Source organism: Chaetura pelagica, unplaced genomic scaffold (genome assembly GCF_000747805.2).
Source record: "Chaetura pelagica isolate M959 unplaced genomic scaffold, ChaPel_1.0 scaffold24, whole genome shotgun sequence".
Lineage (NCBI taxonomy): Eukaryota > Metazoa > Chordata > Aves > Apodiformes > Apodidae > Chaetura > Chaetura pelagica.
In genome coordinates, this window is record NW_009953077.1 from 3,489,672 (window position 1) to 3,508,046 (window position 18,375).

Genomic DNA, 18,375 nt, shown 5'->3' on the forward strand with positions numbered 1-18,375 from the left:
CAGCAGGATTAGACAAATCAGTGTTCAGAACAGCCCTGGCTGCCTGCCCGGGCTCTCACTTGCCTGGTGCCATTCCCAGGAGACCGAGTCCTTCCCGCGGTGGGTCTGGGGTGCAGAGCCCATCCATCAGCACATGGGAGGAGGAAGGAAGCACTTGGGGGTCTAGCTCTCCACCCCCTTTAGGATTGCTAAAACAATTTTACTACTTGATTTGGTTATTCAAGTTTGGTTTTTTAAAATAAATTTTTTTTAAAATGCAGTGATGACAAGAACTGATAATGCAAATATTAAGTAACAAAAATGCAGCATTTGGACCCACCAACTACAGTGCCAACTCTCTCATCATGTTTATAGAGCTTTAATAGAAAATATGTTAGCTTTTGAGACAGGGTAATAAATCTTAACACCTCCCCCTCTCCCCAAACCCCTAAAATTGGGTCTGCTCTATATATAACTTCATAAAACAAACAACCTTAAGAGTGGCAGGAAGCCCTGCTACACTGTGCTCTGGAAACAGGTGGAATTAACCAGCCACTTTGGGACTTGGCTGAAATTCCCCATTTTAATTGAAGATTATTTTTAAGAATTATGTCCTTTGTTCTGTATGTTTTATTTGTTTGTCAATTATTTTCTAAATTTTGGCCTCAAAAACCCAGTCTTGTTACTATGTCTTGGCAATAGTGTAATTAACCCCCAGCCTTTGTAAAGGCCCATCTGTGTGAGCTTGAGCTCCGGGCAGGGGCTCAGGCCTTGCACATGCCCCCCCTTCCCATTCATGCACTAACCTGGTTTGGCAGTTGTCCCTGGGCCCAGCCTCCCTTTTCCTCTCTGCCTTCCTAAAGAGAACAACCACCTCCAAGTTGAATTCCAGCACCCCAGGGAAGCACGTCGTCACAGGTGTGACTTCAGGCAGTGCAGAAGTGTTGTGGTGCCCTGGCACAGGAGGCACAGACCAAGCGGGGCCGCCAGGTTGAAGCCAAAGGCCTGGGTGCTGCTGTGGCTGTGCCAGCCCTGCTGCCCCGCTCAAGCCTGACCCCAGGCACTCAGTGCATCGAGTCCCTGCTCCCAGGGAATAGCCCCCCCCTACTCACCCCAAACATTGCCCATGGCAGCCAGCACCCACCTCCTCACCCCCACGTGCAAGGAGCCCCTAAGCCTCCAAGCGCCCACAAGTGTGAGCTGCCACTGCCTGATCCAGCCCCTCTTACCCCCCCGTGCTGGTGCAGCCCCAGGAGGGTCTGTTAGGTGCGTGCTGAAGACACCACAGCAGCTCAGCTGTGCCTGCCCAGGTGTCCCCACACAAACACCTTCCACATCCAAACATTTTCAAGCACCACTTAGCCAAGTTGTTGCTGTAAACTTGGGGCCCCCTAGCCCAGACTCTGGTCATAAATCTGAGTAATTTCAATAAGGCCTTTTCACCAAGCTCTTCCCTGCACCATTCTGGCCACTGCAACTTCTTTCTCCTGAGAGATCAAGAGCAGAGGTCTGCTCTGCCTGCCAGCAGCCCCCTGAGAGCCCTCGGATCCATCTGTCCATCACAAGAGAACTTGTGCTCTCCCTGCTTCGCCTCCCTCCTGGGCTTCAGCATTTCCAACCTCCTGCTCCTTCAGCTGCTGAGGGAGGAAGACCAAAAGAAGGCAAAGCTGCATATCTTTGCACAAGCACAGCTGTAAAGTAATACAAACCCATGCTTTTACTGGAGAAATATGAGTCTAATTAATAAAGCTGCACTGGCTACCACACAGGAATGCTTGCTGAGCACCTGTAGGTATAAACAGGAATATAAACTTTCACAAATACAGCTCAAATCAGAAACAAATGGATTATTGTCTTTTACAAAGAGCTCTCCTAACCTGGAATATTTGCAGTGCTGCTGGAGGGCAGCAGGCTGTAACTCTATCGGCCCCTTCCCCGTCCAGAAAAACCCTCCCTGTGTTATGAGGCAGGTGCCAGTGGATTATGAAAACTTGCTTTATTTCAGCCTCCCCTCTCAGCCCACAATCTGGAGGTTTAGAAAACATTTCCCCCGCAGGAGTTCCAATAACGCCTTTCTCAGCCACTGTAATTAGCTGTTTACCCCCCAAACATGACTTTTTTGGCACGACTCTCACAATGACCTCACTCACTTTCCATGCAGGAAAATTTCATGTTTGGGAAATTGGATTATTGGAGGATTTACTTTTCTTCAACAGTGAAAGCGGCGCTCAGAGGGCTGAGCAGCTGCTCGGGCACGGCGAGAGGTGGCAGGAGGAAGGCTGCATTCCTGGGCAGAATCCTCTTCCAGCTCAGCAGCTTCTGAAGCTCTTCGGTGGCCACCAACAGAACCAGCCCAGCTGGGTCAGAGCAGCAGCTGGTGAGTCTTCTCGTATGTCCCAAGGAAGATGAAGCCTCCCAGGCTGATGGCTGCCATCCGTGGGACAACACCTGCAAATAAGCTGAAAGCAAAGGAAAGGCAGCTTCAGAGGATGAATGGAGAGTGGATGGTGCAGGGGCTTTGGAATACAAAGCCAGGAATAACTCTCTCTTGCTGGTTTCTTAGACCCCATCCCACTGCTCACCAAAGGAACCTGCCTGGGCTTCCCTAACAGTACTCCCAAGCCTTATGATTTTTAACCCCTCCTCACACTCAGGTGCAGAAGCAAAGGTGCAGGAGGCTATGGGCCACCTTGTGGAAAGAGGAGGTCAGACATATCCCCATGAACGACTCCAGACAGATGCAAAGCCTCCCACCCTCAACCACACCCCTATCCTGTCTCAGCAGAGGGACCCACTCTCTCTGCCACACACCCCGCTCACAGGGACACCCCCCCACAGACAGCCCTGCTCACCCCAGTGGCTAATTCCCATTAACATCCAACAGGGAGCAACAGGGAGGGAGCAGGAACAGCTACACCTTCAGTTGCCATGATTTTGAGGTGTCTGATCCTAATAGTTTTTGGAAGTTAACAGAAAACTTGTGCAAAGCCAGATGCTCAAGGCATCTAAGCTCACACCAGGTTTAACAATCTCAGGCAAGGCCAATGTACCCTCCTCCCAGAGGATTACAGGCTTCCTTCATTGCAAGCAATGATTAAACATCAGGCTCGACACTGTCTGGCATCTCCCCACTGATCTATCACCTGCATGGCAGGCGCCCTTCGCAACAGGCTCTGGCTGAGCTCTGTGGGGACACTGCTGTCCTCAGCTTTCCAGCCAGAACGCTGAAAGCTGCACAGTCCTTACTACATATCCACGGTAATTCCCAGTGCAGCCTGGCTGCGCAGGAGATGCAGGCACTCCCAGGGCTCCTCAGGAGCTCTCTGCTCCCTGCCCTTGCCCAGCCACTCACGCTGTGCTGGGGAAACCTCTGGCTGCAGTAACTGGTTTTCGTTGTAATGAGCTTTGCTAAGGAGCCTGGAGCACACAGGCAGATGGAAACATTTTATGGCTTTACTAGACAGCAATTGGGTCTATTACCATAATGACAGCTTTAAAACAGAGTAATTTGTACAAGGCATGTACGGACAGAGTGCTGATAGGGTAAATCCTACTGTGCAGCATCCCTCTCAAAATGCACCATCCTTCTCCTGCCAAATGAAGCAGCCCTCATTACAGGAGCAGTGGCAGTTACTCAGCTACATAACAGCCCACTCGAGACACGGCTATTACACAAACAGTGGTAGATAACTAAGTTACCCAGAAGCTGCACCCCTGGCAACCTCTATTACCAACCATCACTTCCAAGAATCTTAGCCCTGCTCCCCCCAGTTTCCTTTTCCCACCTTTGACCCACACTTCCCCCATAGGCTCATTTACAGAGAAGGGCAGAGCTGAAGAGCTCTGGGACTGCCCCAAATCTGGAAAATTGAACTCTGGTGTAGGACTGGTCCAGACTGGTCCTCCCTGGGCCACATCTACTCCCATCAGCAAATGAGATCAATTGGGTTTTTTTCTGCTGGCCCCCTTAGAAACCACCCCACTGGGCACAGGTCTGCTGGCTATTTATATTTCCTATCTGTACAGATTTCACCCAGCACCCTGCTTCTCCTCCCTCCCTGCCTGGGTCTTCCCTTTTGTTTCAGCAACTCTCCCAGTTACTGGTCAGATCCAACACCAAAGGTCTGGAGGGCTTCACCCCTGCCTTTCCATCACCAACAGCTGCAGCCAAGGCACAGTGTGTCAGGGACTGATACAGACCAAACAGGCTTTCAGGGAACGACACATCCCGCTCTCCCCAGCCCTGCAAGGAACAGCCTGGCAGAAGTCACAAAGCTGGGAATCATGTTTAAACCCCAGGGCAAGGCCTGGTTGCTGGTGTGAAACACACTCTGTGTCGTCTCTGATCACGTCCACATACTCCGGGGTGCAGCTCTTCATTGCAGAGTTCCCAGCCTAACAATACACCTCATCCTATGTTTGGGCAACAATTTGGCAATGCAAAGCAAGTTCCTTCTCAACAGAGACCAACCAGGACACCTGAAGTTACCCTTTAGAAAAGGCACTGCAGTGCCTGGACACAGCAGAGAGGGGCCAATGCTGAAAAAGGCCCAGAGTGCTCAGCCACAAAACCTCCATATTATGTTCCAGATCAAAGACGTGGCCATGCTAAGAAAAGCCATCGATTTATCTGGCTACAGCTTCACATTGAGCTCACTCCTGCAGGCAGCTCATGTTTTGTGAAGCAGCAAGCCCAAGGCACAGGGGCTCCTTCCACCACTCTCACTGGCACAATCAGGCTTCAGAAAGCAGTGTCTAGTGCCCCCTATGCCATGCCCACCCTAACCTGGGAGGTCATCTGAGGAACCGGATGCCTGGTGCAAACTGCCAGCTACACACTAACAGGGACAAGCCACCTCACCAGATCTATCAACTCATCTTTCTCACCAATGAGTTGTGAAGCTCCACCCACAGCTTTCAAACACCACCACTTCCTTGCACAAAAAGCAGCTGGACAAGAAGAAACCTGCTCTCATGGGAATGGCTCCTCTACCCCACTGGCAAGAGAGAAAAGGGATCCACTCACCCGGTCTCTATCCTACCTCCTTGCTGCAGGACTGGCTCTTCCCAGACAAAAAGGGATGTGAAATTTCTTGGCATGAAACAAGGGGATTTACTAGGTGCAGACCAGGAAGCTGAGCCCAGTGCTCTGGTTTTAATAAGGTGGCAATAAGCAAAGCGTCTTTCTGCCCTCAGAATTCCTCATCTTCAACTATGAGATTTATTAGAGGAGCCATAAATCATTTAATGTTACAACTGGCCAAAAAAAGCCCGACATTTTTATTGTTTTTGATTAATAGATTTATAATTGGCAGCAGACATGGCAACCTCTGCATTTATTTTTCCCAAGACTTTCTTCCTTTTCCTCACAGCTGACGCAGCTTGGCCTCCTTCACATGTTACTTTTTCTCCAGATCACTTATTGTTTTGATTTCAACTGAATTGTGTTCCCTTGGTCCTAGTCCACGGGTACTATCTTTAGGCAGTTTAATTTTGGGTTATTTAGGAAAGGGCACTGCTGAAATACCCTGAAAAGAACACAAATATACATTTTCATTTTCTGCTGTTGGCTGGGGGAAGGGGGACGTTTCCCCAGCCAAAATCTGTGCCTCTTCACACCCTTCAGAGCTCAACTTCCATTAGCAGCAGACATGGCCTCACTTCTCCCAGTCCCTTTCAAAACATACCCTAAAGTCTATCAAGCCCCATAGGACCCAAAACTCATCCACTGCCAGGTCACCTCATCATCTCAAAGAGCAAAACTGAGACAACCCATCTCTGAGTACTGCTGGGGGGCACAGCTGGACATCTTCCTGGAATTGGTGTTCAGGAACTTCCTGCAATTTGTTTTGAATTATTTCCCACATGTGTAGAAAGAGGACTGAACTTTTATTAGTTGTGTGAGCAGAGATCAGATGTTAAGAGAAAACTGTCTCCCGCAAAGCTGTGATGTGCATGCTGCTTCGAGCAACAGTTCACAAGTGTTAAAACAGCACCCTGAAAGTATTGGCCACATCACAAGTGGATTAAAAACCTATGAGAAATTACAGTGAAAAGCCCCAAATAAAGCTTCCAAAAAACCTCAGTCTCCCATCCCAGCCAAGGGCAGGTGGAAGCCCAACCAAAGGCTGAACCTCATGGATTGGAGGATTTGTTTAAGACATATATTCACCACAGGTGGCCAATAACTGGTATGAATCATGCACTCAAAGAGGGCAAGGTGGCATAAATGAAATAGGTGTCTGTAAAAATCCATAATGATTTATAAACCCATTTATAAAAAATGTTCTATAAATGCTGGCAGAGGACTTTTTGTTTATAACACTGCTTCAAGGCTAGAAGAGCAATTCTCTGTTTCAGGAATGGGTAAAGTGAGACATTCAAAGAGACTGGATCAACAGCACTCCAGACTTCTCTGACCTGTCAGCAGAAAGCCCAGAATGTGTCTACACTCCACTCACAGGAGGAAGCAACCAGAGAGCTCTGCTGCTGCTCACATTTAACTCCTTGCACTCAAGCTTGCCTCAATAAAATATTTTTGCAACAAGTGCCTCAGCAGAGAAATCCAAGTGGGCATATGTTGATGGCTGAAAGGACAAGTCAGGAAGCACTCAGCTCCCTTCCCTCTGCTCTGGCTTGTCCCTACTGCCACCACCACACTGGTATCACGTCCTCCCATCAGGCTTCATTCTAAGAACAGTGAACATAAAAAACAGATGAGACCTTGCTGGCATTTTCCAATCAGTAGGAAATTGCCAGGAGAAGGAAAATAGTGTCCATAGTGATGTGGCTCCTATATTGGTCTTCCCTGATGTCTCAGGAGGGTGATTTGCACACCTCAAGATCAATCCGTGGCACTCACTGCCACAAGGCAAAGTGCATACCCAAAGCTGAAGTGGATACAAAACACAAATGCACACATCCATGGAGAAAAGTCCGCTGAACACAAAGCCTGATGGGAAGCCCTTGCTTCCAAAGTCTGAAACTAAGCTTAGAGGTCAAACCATAGGTAAATCCCCAGTAATGCCCCATTTCTGTGCTCTTCCCTGGTCAGCACTCACAGCCAGTGCTAAAGCCCACTAGACCTCACTGGAGGGACCTTCTTGTTCCTAGCTACCCAAGAGCTGTTCCCTGGCCCTGCCTACAGTAATTAAAAGTCTTTTCAGTATGACAGAATTTAAATGTAAGCAGACCACCCTATCCACTCCCAGCACCCCATATAAACAGAGCATGTCCTTACCCTGGCAGGCCTTGTGTCCTCCAAATGCCACAGAGGGCAGCCAGAACATTCCCGCTAGCGTTGCTGGAACCAGCCTGCACCACAGAGACACAGATATTGGAAATTGTTGGCCAAGGGACTTATTTATTTACTGAGCTCCCTATCCCTGGTTAGTGCTACTTCACAGCAATTACAGACATCCTCACGACCTTCTTATCCCAGGCAAAGGTTCCTTGTCTCCAGAAATAAAGGGCAGAAAAGAAAACAGAAGCACAGAAGAACAAAATGATCACTCCAAGGTCACATCTGGTTAGTTCAGAACTGGGTATCCAGTCCCTTCTGCAATACACTCAGCCCTACATCCAGCAAATGACATTGGAGCAAGAATTTAATAAAAACACACTCTCAAAGCACCAAGTGACATTGCTGCTCACTGCAACAGGATTTACTTGAGATTTACTTAAAAAAAAACACATTAATAGCATACTGCATGTGAAAATTGTCTTGAGAGCAAAACAAGAGGACAAACAGCAAGACTACAGACAATTAAATTACATATGTGATTTAGTTAGTGAGAGATAACTAATATAAAGCTGCTGTCTGAATGGTCTCAGAACATCCCACAGCACCATCATTCCCTTACCAATGCTGACCTGGTTGCTCAGCATGGCAGAAAGACAGAAATGAAACCCAGTTCTTACAGTTTTATCACCCACACTATGCGAAGGCAAAGAAGCTGCAGCAGGGACAACCTGCAGCAATGATACACAACAGAGCAGCATGGTGAGTGCTGATGTTTGTGACTCAGCTGAGGAGCTGCACATCATCAACAAACATCCCTGCACTGAGGGACATGAGCAATGGGATAAAAGCCATTCACAGAAACTCCAGGATGCCTGACCTTTGCCAAAACAAGAGCTCTTTTCAGGATAGGGAAAGGCCAAGGACTTTGAGCTATGTGGCTGCTTAGCTCTGCTCTGGGGTCAGCAAGATGATGACAAGAACACTAGACTTACTAGCAATTTAACTATTTACTAAACTTACTGATCTTCTTCCTTCTGCCCTGGCTGGCAAATGTAGGACACCATAATCTCTACACCTTAAAAAATTAGGACAGAAAATACAGTGCTGAGCTCTTCTCAGAAAACACACACACACACGTTCAAGCCCAATCATTACTAAAAAAAGCCAGAGGAATAGCCCTGATAGAAAATTTAACTTTGAGCAACTGACTTTGAGGGTTTTCTCCTAAAGACCCTGTGTGAGGCTGTGGAAGTCTAGCACAAGCACAGGTCCTTCTCAGCTCCTCTGGGAAAGGACCATAAGAGCAATATAATGAAAGGAACACAACCATTTTATTAGTTCTGCATGCAGTACCTCTTCATATCTAATCCTGCCTTGGAAGACAAGAGTAGGATCATTAGTAATAGATGCTGGGTTTCATTCTGTAACGACCATGCAGGAACTCTGGAACTACCCAAGCTGTTCACCTGCGTGTCTCTTGGCCACTTCGCTCTTACCTTTGCCAACATAATTCTCGTCTTCGCTACATCGAGAGGTGTGGTGACTGCAGCTGCAAATCCACCTGAGCAAATTAAAATACCAAATACAACTGAGACATTGTTGGTTGAATATGAATGCCACACTGCCTATAATTCCCATGGCTGTGGTCAACACTGCTCCATTATTAATGCCTACAGCATGTTTCCTCACATCAGAGTCCAAGTACGTTTGTTGAGGGTCTGTACACTGACTGTTTTATTCCTGTGGGTTGAGACTTAAGGAAAACAGCCCTATGCTAGTTAACTGTAAATCCAAACATGTCGATTGAGATTATTGTCCTCTTGTTTTGGACACTGTACATACATGAACATATGAAGGTCATAAAGATAATGGATTCCATTTCCAACACCTATAAATAAGTCTGAAAGGAGGAACCTCCTCACTCATTTGCAGAGACTGGAAAATAAGCTTGTCACACGATGTGCTCTGCCTTGAGAATTAAAGTCTGACCATTCAAATGCTGTGAAGAAAGAAATATGCTCTGCATCTGAAACACACATGCTTCAAGGGCAAAGGTATCCATGAGATACATATGACTGGGTCTGGACTTCAATTGTTAGACCTGAAATTCTGTTTCAAGGAAAAAAGACAAGCCAGTGTTTGGGATGGAGCTCATCTCCAGCAAACGAAATCAGTCCGTTCTGGATAACAACAATGTGAAGGTGACCAAGGCTTTTTCAAAATTGTCAGAAGTCTGCTGCCACAAGTGCCATCTTCCCTTTATTTGCTCTAATAACTCCCAGACTTCACCCTTGGAGTTAATTTCCTTCACCTGGAGCAGCCAACTCAGCTGTGGCTTTCCTCCTGAAAGCCAGACATGTTCAGCTTATCCATCTGCATGTCTCACCCACAAACATGTCTTTGTCTCCATATTTTAACCCTGTGGCTACACAGCCTGGTCCCTTATGCTATCTAGGGAATCGGCTTTGCTGATTTTTCTCCCAGGATCTCATTCCCTTTGCCTTATTTCCCCATCCTAAAATTAACTCTAATCTCTTTCTCCTTCCTTGGTTCACAATATTTCAAGCAAGTAATTCATGCTGAGGAACAGCCAAAGTGATGGAAGCTTTTAAAATGCAGGAGCAGTCCAGCAGTAAATGAAGAAAAAAAAGAGGAAGACAGAGTGAGGAAAAAGAGAGAGACCTGTTCTGAAATCTCTCTTTCTTCTTCCTCCTGTTTTTTTCTCTGAAGCTTGTATAAATTCTGTATTTGCTACAGCGGGGAACAAAGTGACTCCAAAGACTGAAGCCTACAAAGTATCCAGGGATTAAGCTAAAAATAATCTATTTTCTGCTCCAAGTTTTATGGCATGTATAAAAATTGATCCTTCTTTTCTTAGGATCGGAGAGGGGGAAAGCATTTCCTCTAAAACCTGTATAGGAATGAAAAAAAAAAATCTATCTTCCCCTCTTGCTCATCTTTCTACCTGCAACTCTCTGTCTCAACTACCTTAGCTTTAACATATTAAAACCCTGCTTTATGTCAGAAAGGAGGCTGGGCCAGCTGGCATCCCTACGCTGACTTCTGACAGTTAATCAAGGAACGTCCCATGATATTTCAGGAGATACTGTAAAGCACATGTGTGTTCCCCTGGATCTCAAACAGGAGCAGCAGCCAAGCCAAGGTACTGAACAACCCAGCACTTCTGTGCTTCAGCAGCAGTTTCTGCTCGCACAAGGTCGGCCCATCCGGCCCGCTCTGCTGGAAGCTTTCTATCTAACACTGACACCTCACTAAAAAGCAGAAAAAGGGGTTGTATTGAAGAAGCCAAAGCAGAAACTATGAGCAAGTTAAACTAAAATCCAGGCCACTCTTGGACCTTCCTTAAGGTCAAAAATCTCTTTATTGTGAGCCAGTTTTTGAGTAAGTGACCCAAAGGCTTTGAGAGAATGATCTGGATAGAAACCCTGGTACTCATGTCAGTGACGTATTTTTAGAACAGTAAAAATAATCTCCATGGAAAATAGTGGCTTTACAAGTTTGGATGCAGAAGTCCTTCCTTTGCTCACAGACCAAGATAAAATTAAACAGTGAACCACACGGCGCTCAGGCCTGTGTCAAGCAAAAAAATCTCAGTGCATTACTCAGCTATAGAGTTGACAGTAACACTTTACTCAGTCTAACTTATTTCCCTTATCCAATCCCAGTAATATTTTATGCATTCGTTCCTAAGAGTTTCTTATTGGCAGAAGCTTCAATCTTGGCTAATTAGAAAAAAACATTTATCCTGACACGATGTTCCCAAATTCTTATCTGAGAAGTTTAATCAAGGCTGATTGTTTTTCATTTTTTCCCCAGCTAACATCTGGATCTTTCAGATATTTTTGTTATCAACATTTCAATGTTGTTTTTTTTCCATCACTGGGAAGTATTTGGTACAGATTTACCAGTTAATTTAAAATGACAACAGCAACAATAAAATGCTTCATAAGCACAACAAACAGCAGGATAGCAGCTAAATTAAATGCAAGTTTCTATATGCTTGACAAAACACAAGATTAAAGCTAGCATTTGTTGGGAACTGCACTTTACTGAAGGCAGTGAGTCTGATGAAATTAACTTGGCTCCAGTCTTAACGCTAAACATCCAGTGTAACTTTAGAGTAACCTCCTAAACGTTAGTACACAGGTACCCAAGAACAGGCTACAGCACTAGCAAGGTACTGCTCTGTCCCACCCACTCTAGCTGGATGAAGCAACTTGAAACATGACTGTTTCCAATCGTCAGATTAATACAGCAGATAGAAACCAGTGCAGCCAGTCTACTCATTTGAAACAGGAGGGCTGTGCACTGCACTGTCTACTTCACAGCAAGGCCTCACATATCTTTAAGTCACTTCTTTAGTCTATTCCTCCTGTCACTGAGTTCTTCAAGAGCTGCCACAGAAGGCTGGAGTCTGCTCAACTAGTCAGCAACCAGGAAAAACAGGTATCAAAGTATCAGGTTGGCAAGAAATGCCCAGACATTCCTAATCCTTCTGGATTCTCTGCAGAGCTGACAGACAAAAAGGCATCTTTGCAGACTGCCTGTGTCCAGACAGACTCACCAACTGACTACTGGAGAAGGCTCCTTTCTCCCTTGCCCTAGAAGGATCTGGTGATGACTTGGGCTCAGTAAGTAGGCATAAAGATGGATTTTCACATGGGAGAAGGCTCTTGGCTTGCTAATACTTCCAGCAGAGTGACAAGCTCCTCTATAGTCAAAATAAAACTTCAGGCAGTAGTGGAAAATTCACCACCTGTCACCCACGGAGTTACAATGGACACTGTATATTCACACATCAGCTGAGCAGCTAAACTTTACCAACCTCAGGGTGTTAAACTGGAAATCTCTCTGCTACTCACACTTTCCTAGTGACCAGTTATTGACAGAAGTGCTAGTGACAGATATCTGCACATAATGATTTACCTTTATTTGGCAGTAAGAATAAAAAGTCTTGAAGACTTAAGATATTCCCCTAGGTTCCTGCTGGTGTTTACTACCCTTTTTAGCTGCCATATGCAAATAAAAATTGAGAAGCATCAGAAAAGAATTAAACACTTTGCCTGAGAACAACACATAACCCTAGCACTTGCAGTAAGGTGGGCTCCCTGCAGAATTTGCTGCTGCTGCTGCTACAGGAAAATGTTTCATGAGTTGACACACTCCTCAAGTAAGATCCTATGAAAGAAGACAAGTTCTTGAAGTCTTTCTTTTATGTACTATTTCTGTACTATCTTTCTTTTCTGTACTATTTCAACATCTCATGCTTACTAAACAGTCCAAGAAACCCTTCTGGCCATCACAGGGGCTTCTCCTCTTTCTGTGTTTCTGTCATCTGGCACTTTCAATCTAGTTCAGTAGGTCAAGCTCATTTCAGGAGACACAAACTTATGCTTGACTAATGTCCTTGATTGAATTAGCCCACTGCCCAAAAAAAATCATCCAAGTTGAACTGTATTAATGGCCTGTCTTCATTACTGTTTTCTGTACTAACATCTGAAGGTTACCCAAGGCTGATTCAGGATTGAATCCCAAATTTGGGTTGAAAAACTGAGTTGCACAGGTCTAACACTAAACCACACATCCTCTTATACTGATAGATTTTCAAGTTCTCAATCTTTTTCGGAACTCTTCAATCAGCTCTTATTCAAACTTTTATGTTATTGATATGATGGTAATTTTTTTAAGAGGAAGTTTATTATTCTGGACCTTTATCACTGTGAGAACAACACCTGCCAATGGTAGTGAAAAGTGACCCAAGAACCTCTTCAGATTTCAGCAAGAACACCAAGAGGCAAAGCACTGCTCCTCCAGTGATTTAACCAGTTCAGGGTAAGAAGCATGGTCCAAATAGACACTGCAGGAAAATTCTGAGAATGACTCAAAAATTTATTCAAAGCTACAGAGTTACAGAGGCTTTTAGACAAAACATGGAACCTTGTCAGAGCTGATTAGATCAAAAGAAAAGTGATGGGAACTATTCCCTGTTAATGTGCAAAAAGCTCTTGTTAGTGCTTTATTATTCACTAGACTTGCACCTCCATTCTCAGTGACTTTGTCACCACATAGCATTAATTATTAATGTTAAGCCACACCTTTGTTATGGTAGGGAGAAAGAAGGCATCTTTAACTGAGGCAATTTTCAATGGCATTAAATGGACAGTCAGATTCTTTGACAAGCTGAAGATTGCCTTGCAGCTCTAGGGCAGTGATTTGTTTTCCCAACAGCTAATACTCGATGGCAGGACTTCCTTGCCACCAGCCCACTTCCATGGAGGACACACAAAACTGACCCAGAAGCCTTCTGGGACAGCCTGCCCAGGTACAATGCAGGGCTAGGGTGTGGTGGTCCAGCCAGGTAGCCCAAGCATGGAGTACAACCACAATTACACCTGGTCTGCCTACAGCATGGGGACATGCTTCCCTCCTCAGCCTCCAGCCTGACAAAGCCTATGCCCAAATCTGGGCTGGTGTCCAAACAACTCAGACATGAGGCAAGGTTTGGTTCAAACACAACCTTAGATTTAAAATACCATGTAGCTCTGCCCTTGGGTTCCTCCATGCTGGCTGCTCAGACATCACCTTCTCTCACTCCCTGACTGCTCCAAACATCTCCTCTAGTTAAGACACCAGAGATTATGATAAAGCTGGACAAGGCCTCCAGGGATTAAATTATTAACAGATGAGTCAAAGAGGATTCCAGATTTCCAATATTTATGCTCATGCCTATTATGGTTCTATAAAAAGCCTCTGGATTGCAAACATACATCTTACACATGTGCACTCAACAAGGGAGAGTCAGGCCCCTCACAGCACTTTGGCTGAAATCGCTGCCGTTTCACAGGCACTGGGGATGGAACTGAATATATTGTTGCTCTTTGTTCTGTCTTTGCCAAATAATCAATTGTGATTTAACTAGGAACTAACCAACACACAGAGACACACATATGTGTGTGCCTTAAAGGGAAGCCAAACAGGACTTCTCTTTCAGTTTGTTTCAGCTTATTACCCTGCCCCTCAAGACCTCTAACATATATTTAGAAAGCATTGAACTCAAGCAAAGAACACAGGAGAAAAGCATATCTGTGTGATTTCACCAACCCACTACTACTATGGTGGCACTTGATAGCATCTGTCTTTAAAGGTTGTTTTTTATATAATCTTCTCCTTATATGGTTTATAACATGATGAATTTAAAGCACCTGGATGCACACATACATCTAAGCTTATTCACACACGTTGGTGGGGTTTCGATTTTTTTGTTTTGGGGCGGAAAGAAAAGGGATCAAGAGTTTGGTCTGTTTTTTCTTCCTTTGTTTGCAGCTATATGTAGGTAGTTAATAATTTTTAGTCATGGAATACTTTCTTCAGAAAGCAGGAAATTATTTTTCCATTGCCTCCATTCATCAAAAAAGCTAAATATTTTCAGTGAAACAGAATGGATTACTAGATCAATACAGAGCCATGCCTGTTACATGTCTGCAGAGGAGGCAACAGAGACAGAAAGGGAAGGTTCTGATCCCAAGAGTTCAACCTCATGCATTTTGAAGCAGGTCCTCAAAGGACACATGAGAAAGGAAGTTTAAAAAACAGCTGGCAAAAAGGAAAGAACAGGTAAATGAACAGAGAAGGAAAACCAGGCTGGAGGAAGTGAAGCTGGAAGGATAACCCACAGAGTACTTATCACCAATCACAACATCTACAAAAATGGGATCTACAAAACTCCAGCTCTGAAAGGATTTGTGCTTGGGCAATACAGCCTCTGAAGGCAGTGAAGCTGAACTGTCTCACCTACCACCACCATGGACCTGGAAGTCTCTGTGACCTGATGCCTCCTCCAGAACAAAGTGTTAGGTCTTGTCAGCATCTGCCAAAGGCCATCTACACACTCATGCACAATTGTGCTTCTGCAAGCTGCTTCTACTGTTATTTTTTGCCCAAGAGTGAGCAGACACTACTGAACATCCATCAAACAGTACCAAGTCCAAGCACAACTCATTAGAATCAGAAGATACAGAGAAGGAAGTGGAGGCACTGGGCTAGATTTCCAATTGAGGCACCAAATTGGACTTCAGGAAATTACTCCACAAGGCCTTGGGTAAATCAGATAACCTTTCCAGCTCTCTGAACATGCCCAAGCACAGTTTTTGTATCAATCTGACTGTAAAGAAATCAGAGCTAAATTAATGAACCCATATCACACCTGCAGACGTACAGATGGCATTCAAAAGCATTTTCAGTCCCATAGCTTGTTCTGTTTTAAAACAAAAATGAACCATTTCCTTCAATTGCTCTGATGTTATTTGCACTGGTTTGATGGTCAGTGTTAAATCCAACAATAAAGAGAATTTCAAGCAGAATAAAACTCCCTTCCCATCACATAAACATAGAAAATACAGCTGGACAAGACCACAAGAGATCATCTAAAATATCCCCTCTGCCACAAAATGGAATCAAATTCTACCTAAACCATTCCTTCCCAGCTCAGGTGCCCAATCTACCAAACTGTGCAGTTACAGCCACGCCCCCTCTCCCAGTTGTGCAGTTACTGCACCCATCAAAACAAAGCCTTAGGCTCTGCTGGAATTCTGCTGCTATTAATACTTCAATTCCCCTAACAGAGGTTATTTTTTAAAAATTATATACAATGTAATGGCTCTGATTTTGTAAGTCATCAAAGAACAAGCTTTGCTTTTGATAATCTCTATTTCAAGAAATGCTATAATTTCTCTTTAAACAGGATATATTTTTTTCCACATATTCTGTTACTGGTTTGGAATCTCAACATGTATTTTAGCTCCTTGGGGAAAACTTCTGGCTATCCATCTCTTAACTACTCATCTGTTTTTTCTATTAAGACAGTTGAGTCTCTCCTCCCTTAAAACTTGTCAGCTATACTGATGAGTCATTAAATGATTTTTTCTCTCTCTTTTTTTTTTTTTTTTTTTTTTAAACAACTACAGTAGGCTAAAATCAAGTAAGACGCCTACTGAAGAATTCAATTAACTTCTGGCTTGTTTGGTAATAAATAGTGCAAGTATTGTATTCTGCCACTCTTTATTCTTGACCTAGTGTCTGGAGATTGCCCAGATGTTTCATTCTCTTTTTTTTTCCTTGTTGCAGAAGGCTTTTGCCTCAGGGCTATGCAGTGCTGGCCTCTGCTCTCCTGACTCTAGTTAATCTACATGGCTGTCAGAGCTGTCACATGAATGGTGAATCATGGCCTCTCGCTGCAATCACTTCAACCCCTGGGGAAGTGCTCAGAGCAGACAGCTGCACAAACCCCCATCCAAGCAAAGTTTCTCCTGGATGAGGATTTTACAAACCAACTTTGAAATAATCGCAAAGCCTGACTGACAGGCCCCTGGTTTTTAAATAACAGAAATTTGTCAAAAACAAATTGGTTGTCTTTCAAACAGACACTCTGAGTCTTTTTTTTTTTCCTTCTCTTTCCTTTGCTGTCTCTCCTATTTCCAAACAACTGGATCCGTTTTCTTCTAAACAAACTTGAATTACAAAGGAATGTTGTTCTGCTATACTTAATAGATTTGCACATTTTTCCCTTTCTTCTTTAGCCTTTCACAGTATAACATATAATCCTTTGCACCTGCAAAAGCTCCACAGACTGCTGACTGCCAAGAATCCACCACGTGACTCTGCTTCCATGACCAGAGATCCTGTGTTTAAAGAGAAAGGAAAATAAAAAGTTATTAAATCTTTGAATCTATCTGATCCCCATGTGAGTTAACTCCGAGGATGGGAACTTAAGTGAAAAGCTATTTTTGTGGCATTTTTCAGTGATGTAATAAGTGATTTTTCCCAAGGAACTTGTGTATTTGAACAAGCAGATGGAGTGAGAAAGATGTCTGGAACAGAGGAGGGCTTGAAGCAAATTGCTTTCAGGGATTTCATATGTATGTATTTAAGCCTGTGGCCATGCAACTTTGCAAATATTTTGTGAATATATTTTCTTTTTGGCAGATAAACCAGTGCAAAGCAAAACACTGAGCAGGGAGGCAGCATGCATGAACCAGTATCAGTTCTGCTCAGATGTACCAAACACTCCATTTATGACCAACAGTCACAGCACAATGAGAGAAAAGGCCTGTTTGCCCTCCTTTCATTTGTTAAACCAACCCCTCCTTTCACACTTCCAAAAAACCTTCACGTTTAAGAAATTACTCTTATCACTCCCATTATACCCCAAAAGAGGTGTGTCTGTTTTTCACTTGGTGTCACCTGGGACCACACACCCTTCTCCTCTCCACTGCTCCCACACACCATGCTCCAATCCATTAACTCACAACATCATTTGCACATGCACATTTAAAGTCACTAGCCTTCTAAAAAAGAATCAAGACAAACAGTTTGATGAGTCTGATCAGTATCAGCAACAAAGGCCAGTGAGTGCTGGAATGGTTTCTATTGTGCCAGCTATGGTCACTTTGTTCTCTCCACTCTGCTCCATCCCCCCTGTCCCAGATTGGAAGTTCTCTGGAGGAGAGGTTTCTCATTTATTATGTGAGGATCAGTGCTGAGCAAAAAGGGATGGCTCTATGAGGCCTGTCACAGAGAAATCAGTAATTTTATTTTATAGCTGTGGTACTATCTCATCTTTTTAAAGCTGTATTACTTCTATACCATAACATTTTCTGAAAAGCACTCTGATAGCTGTGCTAGGCTGAGATATTGTTCTTGGGCTCCTGGTCTGCAATACAGCCACTTTCCACTGGGGTGAAAAAACTAATTTACCTCATTTGCTGACTCTTCATTTCACACACTGTTCTTGTGACTCGCTTCTTCCAGCTTGGCTGGTGGTTATATTTCAGTTGAATGTTTTCAAAATCAAACTGTTCAAACAACAATGGCCAGCCACCAATGTTGTTTGGTACCCTGCCACAGCTAAATAGCTGCAGCTCTGCTGTATGAAAGCACTAAGAGAATTTCAGACTCTTTAATGCTAGCCGTTCTTTTCCTGGTGTTTTCAGTATAGGCTTCTATTCTGCTGTCACCCACAGCAGAAACTGATTTTCATCTCATAAATAAATAATGGGGATTCATAATCCTTCAAACCCATAAGATGCTTTTCTGGAATAATTTATACTCTTTGGACACACAGTTTTCTTGCAGCT

General features: G+C 44.3%; 1 protein-coding gene across 1 annotated transcript in view; it reads right to left on the reverse strand.

The window, feature by feature from the left end:
- Window positions 1-1,964: 1,964 nt before the first annotated feature.
- The window catches only part of SLC25A26 (solute carrier family 25 (S-adenosylmethionine carrier), member 26), an 82,891-nt gene continuing 66,480 nt past the window's right edge, over window positions 1,965-18,375 (reverse strand). Inside the window, exons 7-10 of the mRNA XM_009996907.1 lie at window positions 16,851-16,920; window positions 8,719-8,783; window positions 7,220-7,293; window positions 1,965-2,438 (exon numbers count right to left, since the gene is read on the reverse strand). Coding sequence (XP_009995209.1) covers window positions 2,342-2,438; window positions 7,220-7,293; window positions 8,719-8,783; window positions 16,851-16,920 — 306 coding nt within the window. The 3' untranslated portion in view covers window positions 1,965-2,341. The remainder of the gene's footprint in view (window positions 2,439-7,219; window positions 7,294-8,718; window positions 8,784-16,850; window positions 16,921-18,375) is intronic.